This window comes from Callithrix jacchus, chromosome 6 (genome assembly GCF_049354715.1).
Source record: "Callithrix jacchus isolate 240 chromosome 6, calJac240_pri, whole genome shotgun sequence".
In the NCBI taxonomy this organism is placed as follows: Eukaryota; Metazoa; Chordata; class Mammalia; order Primates; family Cebidae; genus Callithrix; species Callithrix jacchus.
In genome coordinates, this window is record NC_133507.1 from 162445970 (window position 1) to 162463688 (window position 17719).

Consider the following 17719-nt stretch of genomic DNA (forward strand, 5'->3'; position numbering starts at 1 on the left):
GCCTTGGCCTCCCCAAAAATGTCATTCTTAAGTGCCGTGCCTCCCCCACCACCCAGTAACGGTCCTAGATGGTTTTTAGCCAAAGGGGACTTCTTCAGAAGGTGAAGCTTATTCTAAATTCTACAGCGTTTGGCTCAGTTTCTTCCATTGCACAGAGAGCATCAGCCCTGTGAGGCCTCTGCATTTGGGAGTTGGTAGGTACTTGAGTGTGCTGTGCTCGGGTTTACCTTTTGCATTGGAAGCATATTAGCAGAGTTGGACCCTTGAAGTGAGATGGAGCAGAGTGTCGTGAGACAAGGCCCAGTGTGGTAGCTGACCCCCCCCCCGCCAACTGACAGTGAGGGGCATGTGAAAATCACTCTTAACCCTTGGTGACGCAGAAGTTTGTCAGGCTTCTTTTAAAAAGTTCCTGGCCTGGTGCGTGACTAATTTCTGAAATCCCAGTACTTTGGGAGGTTGAGGTGGTCAGATTGCTTGAGCCCAGAAGTTCGAGACCAGCCTGGGCAACATAGTGAGAGCCCATCTCTAAAAAATTAAAAATATTTTAATAAAAAATTATTAGGTCAGGCATATTGGCTCATGTCTGTAATCTCAGCACTTTGGGAGGCCGAAGCAGTCTGATCACTTGAAGTCGGGAGTTCAAGACTAGCCTGGCCAACATAGTAAAACCCCATCTCTATTAAAAAATACCAAAAAGGCTGGGCGCGGTTGCTCACGCCTATAATCCCAGCACTTTGGGAGGCCAAGGCAGGTGGATCTTGAGGTCAAGAGATCGAGCCCATCCTGGTCAACATGTTGAAACCCTGTCTCTACTAAACATACAAAAAATTAGCCGAGCATGGTGGCGTGCACCTGTAGTCCCAGCTACTCAGGAGGCTGAGGCAGGAGAATTGCTTGAACCCAGGAGGCAGAGGTTGCAGTGAGCCGAGATCGCACCATTGCACTCCAGCCTGGGTAATGAGAGCAAAACTCTATCTCAATAAATAAATACCAAAGAAAAAATTACCCAGGTGTGGTGGGCACCTATAATCCCAGCTACTCAGGAGGCTGAGGCAGAATTGCCTGAACCCAGGAGGCAGAGGTTACAGTGAGCCGAGATTGTGCCACTGCACTCTAGCCTGAGTGACAGAGCAAGACTCCATCTCAAAAAAAAAAAAAAAAAAAAGTTGCCACGCACAGTGGCTTATGCCTGTAATCTTAGGACTTTGGGAGGACAGGTGATCACAAGGTCAGGAGATCAAGACCATCCTGCCTAACATGGTGAAACCCTGCCTCTGCTAAAAATACAAAAAAATTAGCTGGGCATGGTGGCTCATGCCTGTAGTCCCAGCTTGTGGGAAGGCTGAGACAGGAAAATCGCTTGAACCCAGGAGGCAGAGGTTGCAGTGAGCCGGGATTGTGCCATTTTACTCCACCCTGGGCAACAAGAGCAAAACTTCATCTCAAAAAAATATATATATGATTCCCTTGCATGAATTTTAGCTCAGTACAGCAGGCTCAAAATTTTGATCCTCTTTTTCTCTCTACCTGAGTCCATTCTAGCATGTTTTAAGTGAAATGCTCTATTCTTAGAATTCTTCAGGATTCCCTAAAAGCCGTTTCCTCTCTCGTCCTTTGTGTTGTTCTGATGGCTGCATGCTCTCCCTCTTGCAGAGCAACCGGCTGACCAAGATCGAGGGTCTGCAGAACCTGGTGAACCTGCGGGAGCTGTACCTCAGCCACAACGGCATCGAGGTCATCGAGGGCCTGGAGAACAATGTAAGACACCCGCTGTCGGTCTGGGGCTGTGTGGGCAGTGGGCAACAGGCAGGCAGGCAGCTGGCCAGCCATCACACACAGGTCTCTCGGGTCAGTGTCAGGAAGATGCCCTACCTCCAGAGGTTTATCAGAGAGACCTTCCCATCCTGAAAACTGAGGGCCCCTCCTCATACTGAGAAGTGCAGGAGCTGTGTGCCTGTCGGCCCTCTGCCCTGAGTGTGCCTTGAAGGGCTAACGCTTTCTGTGGAATTTCAGCACAGGCGTCTGTAGGCTCCCTCAGTGGGGCAGCATCTGCTGCACTGCAGGCATTTTGCAGGGTTTGAAAAAAATGAACCCAACCTGCTCATAAAGGGCCCTGTACTACAGAGGGTGACTGGTACCCCTCGGCCACTGACCTTCTGCCGATGGCCCACTGGCCTCAGCCCCTACGTCCCAGCCCACAGAGGGCACAGGACCAGCTCTCAGTCCCATCCCCCTCCTCTTCTTAGAGCATGAGCAGCTTCCTCCTCCCCCATTCCTCCCTGCGTGCTGTCCACCCCTGCCCTCACCTGTCCGTGCTCCTGCCACCCTCCCCAGCCCTTCTCCCTCAGGTGCAGGCCGGCCTCTCGTACTGAGAGGAGGTCTGCCCACAGAGGCCCCACCCTTCTCAGCTGCCTCCAGCTCACCCTGCTTTGTCCCAGTGCAGTGTTCAAGAGAAATAAAAGACTTTTTCTCATTCAATTTTACTTGTTTTTTTCTGTTTTGTTAAATTGCCAGCAAATATAACTAGATTGGTCTATAAACATAGCATTTCAATCTCATTAAAGGGCTTTGTACCTCAACCCCAGGGCCTAGTTGCCATCAGTAAATTTCACCAACTCCTGCATAAAATTTTGGAAAAATTCAGATTTGCCTGTGGAAAGTTTGGTCACCTTCCTCTGACTTTGCAGTGAAATTAAAAGCTTATAAAACCATCATACAAACCAAGTGTTCGCCTGTGTGGTTTAGAGTGGTAAGCTGAGACATACCTGCCGTGGAACAGCACTGGGGACTGTGTGGAAGGGCCTGGGATGAGGGCCAGGTAGGGTGCGCAGCAGGGAGCCCACGCTCAAGGGAGCCCTAGTGCCCTCTTGCACCCTGGCCACCCGAGCCGAGGCCCCACAGTCAACACCAAGTGTCCAGTGGGAGACAGACAATCTGCATCATTTTCAAATAAGCAGCCAGTCCCAAGAAAACTGGAAAGAAGTGTAATTCGGAATTTTACTAGTGCAAGTGCTACCCCGTGATCTTGGTTAAACACCAGATTATTCTTGGGCCTCTGAAACAAAACAGAAAAAATTGTTGCATTAAAGGTAATTACGTTATTGTAATCTTCATCATGATCAAATGTGACAGTTTTCCCTCTGCCATTTTTTTCACTAGAGATCAGACAAATACTTCCTCCTAAGTTTTGTCTCTTAATTTATCTGGAATTTATTTTTATGGTGGGAAATTAGATAGTAAATGTAGTTTTGTTGCAGATGGGGACTTAGACAGTGCCCCCTCCCCAGTGCCTCACGACTCCTGTCTTCTGCAGTGTCTCCTCCAGCTCTGGGCTCTCTCCTGTTAGTCTGGAATATGCTTGCAGTGGTCCCTGACAGGTGTAACTTCTGTGGCCTTGTCATGCCCTTGGATGTGCCTGCTCTCCTCACTCTGTCCCATCGTTTTTGTTTTTTTGTATTTTTTAAGCAGTTCTTACTAGTTTGCTTTTGGACGAGTTTTCACAACATTGTCCAGCTCCCCTAGAAAAACGTGAAATAGCCTTGAGCGCATAACTGGACCCTGAGCTTAGAGGTCAGGGACCAGGTCTGACAGCCAGAGCCCATCAGCAGCCCTGCCCTCCTACTGAGCCTTGGTATTTGCACTGCACGAGGCTCAAATCCTGCTGTGTGTTCCAGGCCACTTTGATTTTGCCAGTTTCTGGGCTTGCATTCCTGGTGACCATGGGCATGTCAGAACAGTGCAGGGTTCAGGGGAAGAGCTGCCGTCTGTGCTGGAGAGGTCTGTCCCAGCCCCGCCGCCAGGCAGTGTGCCACTGGACTGCCCACAGTCCTGTTTTCTGCACCATCCCCTGAAGCCCCTTTTACTCTGAACCTGCCCCCTGAGCTCCTCCCTCAGACGGTGTTGCTGTTGGTACTCTGTGAGCAGAACTGACCAGGGCGCCAAGATGGGGTGGTTTGAAGGCACCTCCCAGGCAGCATGTCGCACATAGCCTGCTGGAGAGTGGCGTCGGACTTGACACACGCATCTGGTGCCAGCTGGGGCACTGGGAGGCAAGGGTGGTGCAGCCAGAGGCCACAGCCAGAGCGCTTTTGAATTGGGAAAGCCACTGGCTGGGTACATTTTGGGGGAGGCTGGGGAAGGAGTGTTTGCTTTTGAAACGTTTTTAAGCTCCCTTAAAACTTGGAAGACTTTGGAATTAGGATACCAAAAAAATGCAGTAGAAAACCAAGGAAGGGACTTGGGAGGGAGCAGAGCATGAGGGCCGAGCAGGGAATTAACTTTGTCAGAGGTTCTCAGACAGCTTGTAAACGTTCTCCTTTTTATTAGAAAAGTATTGCCTAGGCTTAGCTAATGTATATTGGAAAGTGAATATCTGATGTGCGTTTTCCTAAAACACACTCTTGTCTCCCGGTGGGGGACACACACCCTGCAGCAGGTACTCAGCAGGCCCAGCACCCAGTCCTCAGGACCCAGTCCTCAGCACCCAGTCCCCAGCACCCAGTCCTCAGCACCCAGTCCCCAGCACCCAGTCCCCAGCACCCAGTCCCCAGCACCCAGTCCTCAGCACCCAGTCCCCAGCACCCAGTCCCCAGCACCCAGTCCTCAGCACCCAGTCCCCAGCACCCAGTCCTCAGCACAGCTCCGTTCTCTGCACTTGTGCTTCTGGCAGCCTCTTCCCAAACAAGAGTGTGGGCCTGGAGTCCGAGTCTTGCCTCTCCCACTGCTACTGTGTGCCTGGACACATTCTTAGCCCCACTGAGCCCCGAGTTCCTCATCCCTAAATGAAAAGAGGAACTTTGTTTTGAAGACTACTTGGTCGTACATTTCCTCGTGATGAGCGCTGAGGAAATGCTACTACAATTGTCAGCCTTTCTTCAGAGCATCAGGGGGTTACTCAGTTCTTGCTGGGACGGTCAGTCTCTGGGAGCACTGGGCTTGGAGTCTAACACAGTCTCAAATCCCAACAATCAGAAGAGCTTAAGGAGGTAGCTTGGCAGGGTCTGATGGAAACACTGTCCCAGGGAAGGCTGCAGGAAGCAGGCAGGTCTCGTCACCCTCTGTAGTATGCCCTTATCCTGTGAGGGTAGAGAGGGCAGCGTGCTTGCAGCCCTAAGCTCAGCGCCAGACACTACCTGTGTGATCCATCTTGCAAGTCACTGTTGATCACAGGTAATCCAGGAAACATTTTATTTCCTTCTTTTAGAACAAACTCACCATGTTGGACATTGCATCAAATAGAATCAAAAAGATTGAAAACATCAGCCATCTAACAGAGCTGCAAGAATTCTGGGTAAGTTTAATACACACTGGGGTTGACGACACTTTGACTAAACTGGTCTCACTGATTAAAATGGCATATGAATGAATACAAGGATCTCCCGTAAGCCTTCGTGCTGAGTGACTGTCACGTCATGAGATTTGGGGTGGGTAATCTTACAGACTTGTATTTGGTGTTGTCTGTGCTCCTCAGAGCATGAACCACAGATCAGCAGCATTGGCATAGCTGGGGATCTTGTTAGAAATGTAAAATCCTGGGCCGAGCAGTGGCTCAAGCCTGTAATCCCAGCACTTTGGGAGGCTGAGGCGGGTGGATCACAAGGTCAAGAGATCGAGACCATCTTGGTCAACATGGTGAAACCCCATCTCTACTAAAAATACAAAAAATTAGCTGGGCACGGTGGCTCATGCCTGTAATCCCAGCTACTCAGGAGACTGAGGCAGGAGAATTGCCTGAACCCAGGAGGCAGAGGTTGCGGTGAGCCAAGATCGCACCATTGCACTCCAGGCTGGGTAATGAGCGAAACTCCGTCTCAAAAAAAAAATGCAAAATCCTCTGTCCCACCATAGCTCAGATGCAAACTGAGTCCTTTGCTTTACAAGACTCCAGGTGATTACAGTACTTGCAGAGGTTGGAGAAGCCCTAATCTAGGTATGGGCAGAACCTCAAATTGTCATTTGACTATATAGTTTCCAAACACCAGCAGAGAGGCACACACATTCTGTGCAGGTATGTTCCAGCTCAACAGAAGGAAAGGTCAGATGGGTTTCTGCAGTTAGTCTTCTTGGAATCTGCCTTGTATTTGCCTTGTGGTCACAGATATGTTTCAGGAGTAGTGTTGCGGAGTCAGTAGGAAGAAAAAGAGAATATAGCCAGGCGCGGTGGCTCACGCCTGTAATCCCAGCACTTTGGGAGGCCTAGGTGGGTGGATCACGAGGTCAAGAGATCGAGACCATCCTGGTCAAAAAGGTGAAACCCCGTCTCTACTGAAAATACAAAAAATTAGCTGGGCATGGTGGCGCGTGCCTGTAATCCCAGCTACTCAGGAGGCTGAGGCAGGAGAATTGCCTGAACCCAGGAGGCAGAGGTTGCAGTGAGCTGAGATCGTGCCATCGCACTCCGGCCCGTGTAACAAGAGCAAAACTCTGTCTCAAAAAAAAAAAGAAAAACAGAATGTAAGAAGTTTCTGCAATTCCTCCAAAGTGGTTGGGAAATGATCCCCAAGTTGAAGTCTTCAGTGTGAGGATTCCCTTAGGAAATTCTCCTAAGGCTTATTGCCTTTCCCCTAGCATGTGGCCCCTGCAGGGATCATGGAACAGATGTAACTCTGATGCTGTGAATGTAGTAGTGTCCTCAGATACGTTCAGTCTAGTCCAGGATTCATGCTGAGTGTAAGGCACCATTCTTCCTTGTCTCCCCTCTAGCTGTGCTGCTGACCCTGCTAATGTCCTGTGCGTTTTCCTTTCCCCATCTTAAAAGGCTTCCCTAGAACACAAGTGGCTTGCTGCAAATGTTCCTTGCCCCTTATTGGTGGCACTGAGTCTTGAGTAGCACCAGGATGTGATACTAGAGCATGTCTGGGAAGACCAGGGCCAGAATTTGGCAGGGGATAAAGATGTCCCAGGCCAGGGGGAGCCTCCCTGAGTCCAGGCGGGTCTATGTGCAGCCCACCCTTGAAGGAAGGTATGGCAGGTGGTAGGCTGCTTGGATCAGTGCATAGGGAGTTGGCAAAGAAGCCAGGGAATTACCCAAAGAAACCAAACAACAGGAATAAGGAGTCCAGACAGAGGACCTAGGTAATAGGGAAAGGGCACCTGGCAAAAAATGAGGGAGCAGGTTGGGAAATGAGCTGATACTGAAGCAATGTTCCCAAAGCTTATGATTCCTTCTGCATGCCCTGCCTAGGAGCAGAGCATGGGCCACAGAGTCTGAGACCACAGGCAGGGGCCAACCTGGGCACCACAGCTAGCAGGAAGTCAGGCAGGCTGGTGACCAATCACTAGGGGTCAGATAGTGCCTGACCCTGTAACACAGAAGAATCGTGTTGCCTAGACCACCAAAGATAGTAAAAAGAATAGTCAGAATTTGCACAGCACTTTAATGGGTCCAGACTGCTTTCCATTCTAATCTAATTATCACAGCAACCATGTAAATAAGATCATATTACCCCATTTTACAGGTAAAGAATTGCATTCCAGGAAGGGAAGTTACAAACCAGGAACTCTCAAACTCAGGTCCTGCTCATATCACATTTGAGATGCACATTGTTAGTCTCTAAAGAAGAAATAGAAAACCAGTCTTAACAAGTTTCTGACAACCCAAATACTATGTTTATTGATTTTTCTGTCTTTGTTCTTCTAGTTACTGAGAGGAGAATGTTGAAACCTTGCAACTGTTATTACCAATGGATCTGTTTCTCCTTTCAGTTCCATTAGTTTTTTGTTTTTTTGTTTGTGTTTTCAAAGTCTGTTATCAGGTTCAGGATTAAGGAATTCTTGGTGAATTGATCCATCCATCACATGAAGTGTTCTTTATTGCTGTCCTCTTTATCCTTGTCCTGGAAGAATATTTCGTCTGTTACTAACATAGTCAGTTCATCTGTCTTAGGGTTAGTGCTCTCATGAAATCTTTTTCCATCCATTTACTCTTAATCCTGTGCCTTTATAATAAAAATATGTTTTTTGTAAAAAGTATATAACTAGGTCATGCTTTCTTATCCAGTCTGGCAATCTCTGCCTTTTAAGTGGTATGTTTAGACTGCTTATATTTAATATAATTATATTTAAGTACTTTTTGTATAATGGTTGAGTTTAACTATCATCTTAGTACTTGTTTTTTATTTGTCTCATCTATTATTTGTTTACTCTTTCCTGCCTTCTCTTTGGAGTGAGTTTTGTATTTTTTTTTAATTTTTGGCAGTCTATTTTAACTATTATTGGCTTATTTGCTATACCTCTGCACTAGTGTTTTCTTATTTGTTTGGGGGGAGGGTTGCTTTTGTTTTAGCGATTAGAATTTTAAATGCATTTTTAATTTATCACCATCTATATATTTTACATTTAAATATCTTTTTTTTTTTGTTTTTTTGTTTTTTTTGAGACAGAGTTTCGCTCGTTACCCAGGCTGGAGTGCAATGGCGCGATCCCAGCTCACCACAACTTCCGCCTCCTGGGTTCAGGCAATTCTCCTGCCTCAGCCTCTTGAGTAGCTGGGATTACAGGCACACGCCACCATGCCCAGCTAATTTTTTGTATTTTTAGTAGAGACGGTGTTTCACCTTTTTGACCAGGATGGTCTCGATCTCTTGACCTCGGGATCCACCTGCCTCGGCCTCCCAAAGTGCTGGGATTACAGGCCTGCATCTAAATATCTTATAATCCCCATGATACCTTATCTTTTAGAGACATTTTAAAGTGGCTCATGCCTGTAATCCCAGCACTTTGGCAAGCTGAGGCAGGTGGATCACCTGAGATCAGGAGTTGGAGACCAGCCTGGCCATCATGGTGAAACCCCATCTTAAAAAAACAAAATGTGGAAAACTTCTGGAAATTATTTTCTCTAAAAGTTTTTCCGCCCTTGCTCCCCAACTCCAGTTTCTCTCTGCAACCCATTATACAGGTTCCTCTGGTGCTAGTGAGGCCCTGAGGCCATTTCCTCCACCCTGTTCCACGCCTCAGGCTTTAATCTTGTTGTGCCTGTTTGTACCATTTCCATTGCTGAACGTTCAAGACCATGATCTTTTCATCTGTAGTGTCCAATCGGCTGTTAAGCCCGTGTCATGAATTTTATTCCAGATACTGTATTGTTTCTCAGCTCTAAAAGAACATTTAGGTTTTTGTTGGGTGGTAGATTATCTTTCTCTCTTTTTTAGATGCATGTTTTCCTTTAAGTCCTTCCTTCTTCACATCTTGTAATGTTTTCTTAGATCCTGGGTTTTATGACATTAAATTGTTGAATGTCTGGAATTGATGTTTTCCTTCAAAGCATATTGGAGATTAACTGACAGTTGAGTTACAGCTTGATCTTTTTTTTTATTGGCTCTGTCTCTGCCCATGTTCTCCTGCCACAGGATCATGCTTGCCTACGTGCAGAATGCAGAAGCTTGGTCCTTTTGAGGCTTGTTTTGAAGCTTTGTTAGAGCACATCTAAATAGCCCACCCCGTAAGATTAATCTAGCGCTATTTTGAAGCTGTGGCCCTCCTGGGATCTCTGGTGAATATCCTGTGAATGTAAGTTCTCTCCACGGTGGTTGGTGGGAACACAAACTTGGACCTGCCATGGGTGAGCTCTGGGCTCCCTCATGGTTATACTTTCACCAGCCTTTAGCTTTTCACTCTGCCTAGCACGGCTGCATCTTCAGTCCAGGATTCAAGAGCATATCATGTGGGTTCCTGGAGGCTTTTTCCCTACAGAGCTCACTCCTGTCTATACATGCTAGCTCCCTCTGCCTCTCCAGACTGCAGTCACCATCTCAACTCAGCCTCTACCTGGGTTCCCCCTCCTGGTAGTGATCCAGAAAGTTCCCCCAGGCAGAAGGTCAGGGTGATTTTGCCACCCACGTCATTTGTTTCCTATCGCCCAGGAATCCCTGCTCTGTGTTGCTTGTTGCCCGATGTGTAAAAACAATTGTTTCAGATATTCTGTCCTGTTTTCTAGTAGCTTGTGACAAAGGCAGGAGCCCAGCACCAGCTGCTCCATCATGGCTTGAAATAGAAGTCCTGCTTGTTTATTTCCCTTTTGTGCCTCAGTCTCCCCCATTGCAGAGCAGAAGCCTCACAAGGGCAGGGGAATTTGTGTTTGGCTTACTTTGTTTTCCCTCCCGATTTCTTTATTGTGGTAAAACATACATCGTAGAAAACGTACTGTCTTAACCATGTTGAAGTGTAGAGTAAGTGGTATTCAGCGCATTCACAGTGGCGCACAGCTGCCACCACCATCCATCTCCAGGACTCTTCGTCTTACGAAACTGAAACTCTGCACCCAGTGAGCAACAACTCCCTATTTTGCCCTTCCCAGACCCTGACAACGACCACTCTGCTTTCTAGCTCTATGAGTCTGTGACTGGCTTACTTCGGTCACCACCACGTCCTGAAGACGATTCATTCTGTAGCACGTGTCAGTACTTCCTTCCTGTTTAACGCTGAATAATATGCCACTGGATGGGTATCGTTTTGCTCACTCTCATCTCACCAGCATCTGGAATAGTGCCTCATATACTTTCTTTTTTTTTTTTTTTTTTTTTTTTTTGAGACAGGGTCTTGTTCTGTCACCCAGGCTAGAGTGCAGTAGCTTGATCATGGCTCACTGCAGCCTTGACCTCCTGAGTTCAAATGATCCTCCCATCTCAGCTTCCCGAATAGCTGGGGCTGCAGGTGTGCACCGTTAAGTCTGGCTCCTGTTTTTTGTTTGTTTCTTTCTTTATTTTTCGTTTTTTGAGACGAAATTCTGTTCTGGTCACCCAGGCTGGAGTACAATGGCACAATCTCACTGCAACCTCCACTTCCCAGGTTCAAACGATTCTCCTGCCTCAGCCTTCCAAGTAGCTGGGATTACACGTGTGTGCCACCACGCCCAACTAATTTTTGTATTTTTAGTGAGACGGGGATTCACTATGTTGGCCAGGCTGGTCTCAAACTCCTTACTTCAGGTAATCCACCCACCTCAGCCTTCCAAAATGCTGTGATTACAGGAGTGAGCCACCATGTCTGGCCCATTTTTAAATTTTTTTTAAAGACAAGGTCTTTCTATGGTGGCCAGGCTGGTTTCAAACTCCTGAGCACAAGCGATCCTCCTTCCTGCGCCTCCCAAAGTCACCATGCCCAGTTAGTGCCTGAAACGTATTTGAATGAGCGTAGAAGGAACATAGAAAGGAAGGGTGGCCAGCTGGGCGGAGGCCGACTACAGATGACGTTGGAAAACATGTCAGGCACGTGTGTCAGATGCAGGGCTGACATCCTTCTATCAAAAACAGCTCACACAGAGGTACCACTTGAAAACTAGGGGTGTTCACAGAGCAAGAAGTAATAGTTGCTTGTAAATACATACAGCATTTTCTATCTCATTACTTTTTTTTTGAGATGGAGCTTCGCTCTTGTCGCCCAGGCTGGAGTGCAATGGCGCGATCTTGTCTCACTGCAACCTCTGCCTCCTGGATTCAAGCAGTTCTCCTGCCTCAGCCTCCCAAATAGTTGGGATTACAGGCACCTCCCACCACCACACCTGGCTAGTTTTTGTATTTTTAGTAGAGATGAAGTTTCACCATGTTGGCCAGGCTAATGTCAAACTCCTGGCCTCAAGTGATCCACCCACCTCAGCCTCCCAAAGTGCTGGGATTACAGGCGTGAGCCACCATGCTGGCATACCTCATTAATTTTAAAAATATACTAAAACAATGAGAGACAGTGTTACTGTCAGGTTGGCAGAGACTCTTGTAGAATGTAGGTGGAGCCAGTCTGTGATGGCAGCAGGCATTCCCATGACTACTGAGAGCTGTGTTTCCTACGCGTTTTCTGTAAGGCATCTAGAGCCTTTAAAATGACACATGCAGCCAGGCCCAGTGGCTCACGCCTATATTCTTAGCACTTTGGGAGGCCAAGACAGGTGGACCACAGTTTGAGACCAGCCTGACCAATACGGTGAAACCCATCTCTACTAAAAATATGCAAATTGGGCATAGTGGCATGCACCTGTAGTCCCAGCTACTCGGGAGGAGACAGGAGAATCGCTTCAACCCGGGAGGAGAGGTTGCAACGAGCCAAGACCGCACCATTGCACTGCAGCCTGGGGGACAGAGCAAGACTCTGTCTCAAACAAAAAAAAAAAAAAAAAAAAATAGGGTTTCTCAAACAGGTGAGCCTGTGAGATGCACATTATATTCCTCTCTGGGAGGCCCTAACACATGTGAAGTTACTAAAGACAGCCTGGCTATGACAGTGGACCTGGTGCCAGACCAGACCTCCTGCCACAGACAGAAACAGATGAAGCCACTCTCCTCAGGTGGTGGACAGTGGGCAGCACACAGCTGCAGGCTCTGAGGAGGAAATTCCAGGGCCAGCCCTGTGATCGCCCCACTCCTTACCTGGGACATTTCCCATGCGGAACACAGTACTTCTAAGTGGAAGAGGTAGAGATCAACATGTCTGACAGCTGCAGTGTTCAAGACAGGGCCCTGGAGAGAAGGGGAGCTGTGCAGAGCAGGGGACACCCCCGTCCGGTCCAGCTGTGGGCAAGGCGATATGGGCCCCAGACTGGAGCACCCCTGCTTGCACTCCATGCCACACGGACAGTCCCCGTCCTAACCTCTCTGCAAAATGGGTCAAAGTCCGTCGCCCTATAATGAGCCCCTGGCTCTGCCCCTTGTAGGTTCACGGTCAAGTCCAGCCGCCGCCTCAGGAGTAGTGGCCCTGCTCTTGCCACCATGGTGTGCGTGGCAGGCCCTAAGGTCGGGAAGCTCTGAACATGTGATTTCTACACTCAGGGTGATGGAAAGTGAGGGTCAGACCACCAAGGTGTGAAGCTGGACTGGCTCCCCTTGTTCAGGGCTCCATGAGTGCCCCTGAAGCTCCAATCATGAAACCTGCAAGCAGCCATGTGCTGCCTCCAGCTAGGCTGGGAGCTGGTGGTGACGTCTCATCCCAGCTCCACAGCCGGGGACATCACTCATGTTGGTGGCATGAAATCAGCCATGGCGGGGATATTTAGACCACAGAAGTTGGCAGACACTACTCATGAGGGCTTTGGTATTTTTCGGGGAGCTGGTGGTTAGATGTTGGCTGGCACACCGGCCTGGAGCCTGGTGGTTCTTCTCCCCACATCCCCTCCCACCCTCTCACCTCGGCCTTACCGGATGCATCCTGTTGGTTTTCCTGGTGCTTTCGGCGCTCACCAAGGTATTTTGTTGTCCCAAAATTCATCCGAGTACAGGAGCCACATGCATCCATTGGACAGGTGTGGACTGCATGCCCGTCACGCAAAGAGTGACATCAGAGTCACTTTGTAGTCTCATCCTGACAGCACTTTCGAAATGTGAGAGAACTCTTCCTGCCAAAGGCAGGTCCCCTCCAACGGGCATGGCAGGGCCAAGATGGTAAAATGTAGTCTGCTCTGAGCCTGCCACTCAGACCTCTGACTCCCACCTGCTCGTGATCTGTATTCCTGGACATGGTATTGGGCGAAGGCGGCAGCCAGGACTTCCTTGTGGAGAGAGCCAAGAGCCACAGAGGTAATTTACAGAAGAGTCGAGAGCTGTAGGAAGAGCAGTCTCTGTCTGCTGTGTCCCGGTGACACCGCAGAGTCCTGTGGATGAGTGTGGCAGGCAGGCGGCCAGTAGTGCTTGATCTTCCTCTGCTGACCTGAACATGGGTTTGGCCCCGTCATGGTGACTGGCCCAGGGTTGGGTATTGATAGGTAACTTGCACTCGGGATGCTGCTGGAGGTGGCCGGGATGCACCAAGGGGTGATGGAAGGTCCCATGAGGTGCTGGGGAAGAGCCACAGCTGCTCGCCCTCTTCTGAGTGGGAGGGAGGAGGGTGGCTAGTGGCCCCCCCGCCACCAGAGTCAGGGCTGTAGGCTGTGAGGGCGGAGCTGTTTGGTTCTAAAGGCTTTTCTCCCGTGTGTGTCCCCAGATGAACGACAATCTTCTTGAGAGCTGGAGCGACCTCGACGAACTGAAGGGAGCCAGGAGCCTGGAGACGGTGTACCTGGAGCGGAACCCCCTGCAGAAGGACCCCCAGTACCGGAGAAAGGTCATGCTCGCCCTCCCCTCTGTGCGGCAGATCGACGCCACGTTCGTCAGGTTCTGAGTCCTCCTTGCTCCTCACGGGGTCCCTGTCCTTGGAAGAACTGCCCAGCCACAGTTTTTTAACCCACCTGTTGCTCCTGAGGTCGTCACTATCAACAGTCACAAACCCAATGGCAATAAAGGCACTGGCAGTAGCTGATGCGCGATGCCACGCACATTTTCAGACGCCGTTGCAATTAAACCTTGCCACACAGTCCTCCTGGGTGAGTGTTGACAGTTATTGTAGCCACAGAGAGACTATTGGACACATCGTGTTCATTTGCTAGAAATTCCTTTGTTTCCTCCTCTCAGAAGGCGGTCACAGGCCACACCTGAGCCATGTGAAACACCGGGCCTGAGAGTGCTTGACAGCATTCACGTGCAGTCCGGGTGGCCCCAGTCCTGTTAGCAGGGTTCAGGCAGGCCTGGCTGCAACAGCTGAGGTTTTTCAGTCTTAAATCGGACAAGGCCAATTTTTTAAAATGACGTAAGTTAAAAAAGCATGGGTAAAGCTGCCTCGGGCCCGTGTGCCGTGTTCCTTAGAGCCGCTCTTTGACAGGCGCCGGGCGGGCCGGCTGCTTTCACATGTGCCCAGGTGGGTGTGGGGGAAAGCTCAGGTGTGGGGCGGGCGCCCTGTGTCCACGGTCTGTGCTGCTGCCAGAATGCCAGCCCAGTAAGTCTCCAGAGATGGCCTCCAAGGATCGGAACTCTTGGCCCCTTGTGCAGTGGCTTCCTGTCCTCACCCCATTGTTTTGGCTTTTTTAATATAAAATGTACATTGATAGACACCCGAGGTCTAGATTTAATGCTATCAGGGCTTCGTCACCTCCCAGGGTCTCAGATTTCTTCTGCAGAATGAGGCCATATCGTGTGGTCACCAAGGTCCCTCCTGCCTCTGGGACTCTGGAGCTGTGCTGTCCACTGTGGAAGCTAAGTGAAGACTCCATGCCTCTGCCACACTCACCACGCTCGAGCTCAGCAGCCGCATCTCACGGGGGGCAGCCTGCTCCCTCATCCCAGAAAGTTCTGCTGCACAGCCGTGCCCAATTCTGTGAGCTCTCCCTGGGACAAGTCCCCAGGCTGACTGTCCGTCCAGCTGCCAGGGAGGCTCCAGGCAGCACGGTGGCTAACCTGGGGCTTAAGCTTCTGTTCCATTCCTGATCCAGTCTTCCTTAAAAATACACTGTAAGACCTGACTCTAGGAAGCAACTACGTGCTGAGAAGCAGAGACTCTGCAGGAGTGATGAGGCTAGGGTGTGGCCCCAGATCCTGACCCTACAATTCTGCCCCCAGCCAAACACCATTCAGGTCTGAGGACAAAAGAAAGATTTTAGGCACATGAGTATTTAGGATTTGAGTGCCCTTCCTGAAAAGGCACTCAGGAGCCAGCGGCAAGCACTCAGACCAACAAAACTTCAACCCAGAACAGTGTATTTGGTCTGGGCATAGTGGCTCACGTCTGTAATCCCAACATTTTAGGAGGCCGAAGAGGGATGATCACTTGAGCCCAGGAGTTTGAGACCAGCCTGGGCAACATAGAGAGACCTTGTCTCTACAAAATAAAAAAAAATAGCTGGGCAGGGTATCCCACACCTGTAGTCCCAGCTACTGGGAGGCTGAGGTGGGAGGACCCAGTGGAGCCCAGTTGCTCAAGGCTATGTGAACAACACTCTGATTGTGTCACAGCACCCCAGCCTTGGTGACACAGTGAGACCCAGTCTCAAAAAAAAAAAAAGTTTTTAATGTGGTTGTGAAGCTTTTTGGAAATGCCAAAGCAGAATTCTTAATGAGATACAAAATGTGCCCCCACAGAGCAATTGATGATCTGAAGCCTAAGATTCTTTTTTCTGGAGGTAAGAGAAGAGCAAGTAAAAGGAAAGATGGGGTAAGAGTCTGTCTTTGTGCAGGAGGGAGCAGTTGCTTGTCAATAAACTTTATGGGAAACGTCAGTTTAAAGTAACATTAACAGAACAGAAATAAGTTGTGAAACATCCAGCTCACAAGTAGGAGACAAATCGGAAAGCTTACCTTCAAGCAGAGGAGCCAGGAGGGAGGAGCAGACGCCCATCGACAGGGAGACTTCAGTCCTCCCGGGGTGTGCAGGACACCCCCTTAGGTGGAGGCTAAGACTTCTTCAAACACCAGCCTGGGCAACACAGTGAGACTGCATCTCTAAAAAAAATTAAACATTAAGGCCGGGCGCAGTGGCTCATGCCTGTAATCCAAGCACTTTGGGAGGCCAAGGCCGGCAGATCACCTGAGGTCAGGAGTTCAAGACCAGCCTGACCAACATGGAGAAACCCCGTCTCTACTAAAAATGCAAAATTAGCTGGGCCTGGTGGTGCATGCCTGTAATCCCAGCTACTCGGGAGGCTGAGGCTGGAGAATCACTTGAACCCGGTCGGTGGAGGTTGCAGTGAGGTGAGATCATGCCACTGAACTCCAGCCTGGGCAACAAGAGCGAAACTTCGTCTCAGAAAACACAACTCCCCAAGCACAACTGTAAGACAAGATTTTGATGGGTTTGTTTACATAAAATTTTACGTAGAACAAAAAAATGGCAACAGCAGATAAAAGAAGGCATCTGCAGCCTTTAAAGCTGGTGGGGGTGTACTGTTTAGAACTCCCACACATCAGAGAAAGGAGACAGGAATCCTGATGGGAACACAGGCCAAGGCCCAGAGTGGGCAGCTCACAGGAAGCTGGGGTGCTGGCTGCTCCCTGCGGACGGGAAGGCTGGAAAGCTGGCAGCACAGCCATCCAAGAGTCGGTCCCCTGCGACCCAGCCACTGTCTGTCCGGCAGGGCTCCCAGGTGGCCAGGGCACAGTGCCAGAGTGCTCACAGAGGGTGCCCTGCACGCGCCTCCAGCCTCAGAAGGAGCACTGAACTGGAGCGTGGGCTGTTGACCGCCACCACTTCCTCTTCCACCAGCTAAGGGACACCCCCAAGTATGTCCCTAAATGTTACAAAAGGTATAAAAAGTTAGAGCCGAAGAAAGCTGGTGCAGTGGGTTCTGGGCCTGGGCTCTTCCCAGTGTGCCTGGGACCCAGCAGGACCGCTGCACTGGTTGTCCTGGCTTTCCAGCCTCCCTCCGTTCCTCATTCTCCCTCAAAAGCAACACAGCTTGCAAAACCACCCGCCCAAATGCAATTGCGTAAAGGACAACTCGAAAGACCCTCCCCAGGCCCGGATCCCCTTTACATGATCGTGCACATGTCCCCCAGAGGGCTCCCATCGTGGTGGGAGCCAGCCCTGAAGCTCTTGAGTAGACAGCCCTGAGGCCACCAGAGCCACTTTGTCACCAAGAGCAGGAAGCCGGGAGCTCCTGGGAGGTGGCATCTTCCTGGCAGGGTCCTTGGCCAGTGACTGAGCAGAGGAAGAGCCTACAGTTGCACCCAGGTGAGGAAGTGCCCAGCTGAGCCTGTGAAGTGCCATGGCAGGATGAGGCAGCCCGACATAGGACCTGGGGAGATGGTGCCCACTCGTCCTCCCTCTCCCTCGGCCTCCCCACTGCTTTCCTGGTTTCTGGAGCACTTCTCCAGTCCAGGCCATGTCCAGGGCTCCATCTCAGGAGACTGCAGGCCGGGCTTGGCCACAGTAGAGACCTCTCATGCAGATGCCCTCAGACTGCTGGTCTTGACCCAGAACCCGGCCTGCAGGG

At 49.9% G+C, this 17719-nt stretch overlaps 1 protein-coding gene across 2 annotated transcripts in view; it reads left to right on the top strand.

Moving 5' to 3' along the window:
• The window catches only part of PPP1R7 (protein phosphatase 1 regulatory subunit 7), a 29521-nt gene extending 15247 nt beyond the window's left edge, over positions 1–14274 (top strand). For both annotated transcript variants that reach the window (XM_035306378.3, XM_035306379.3), the window contains 3 exons: positions 1654–1758; positions 5204–5290; positions 13903–14274. In XM_035306378.3, coding sequence (XP_035162269.1) covers positions 1654–1758; positions 5204–5290; positions 13903–14079 — 369 coding nt within the window. In that variant the 3' untranslated portion in view covers positions 14080–14274. The remainder of the gene's footprint in view (positions 1–1653; positions 1759–5203; positions 5291–13902) is intronic.
• The last annotated feature ends 3445 nt before the right edge of the window (positions 14275–17719 follow it).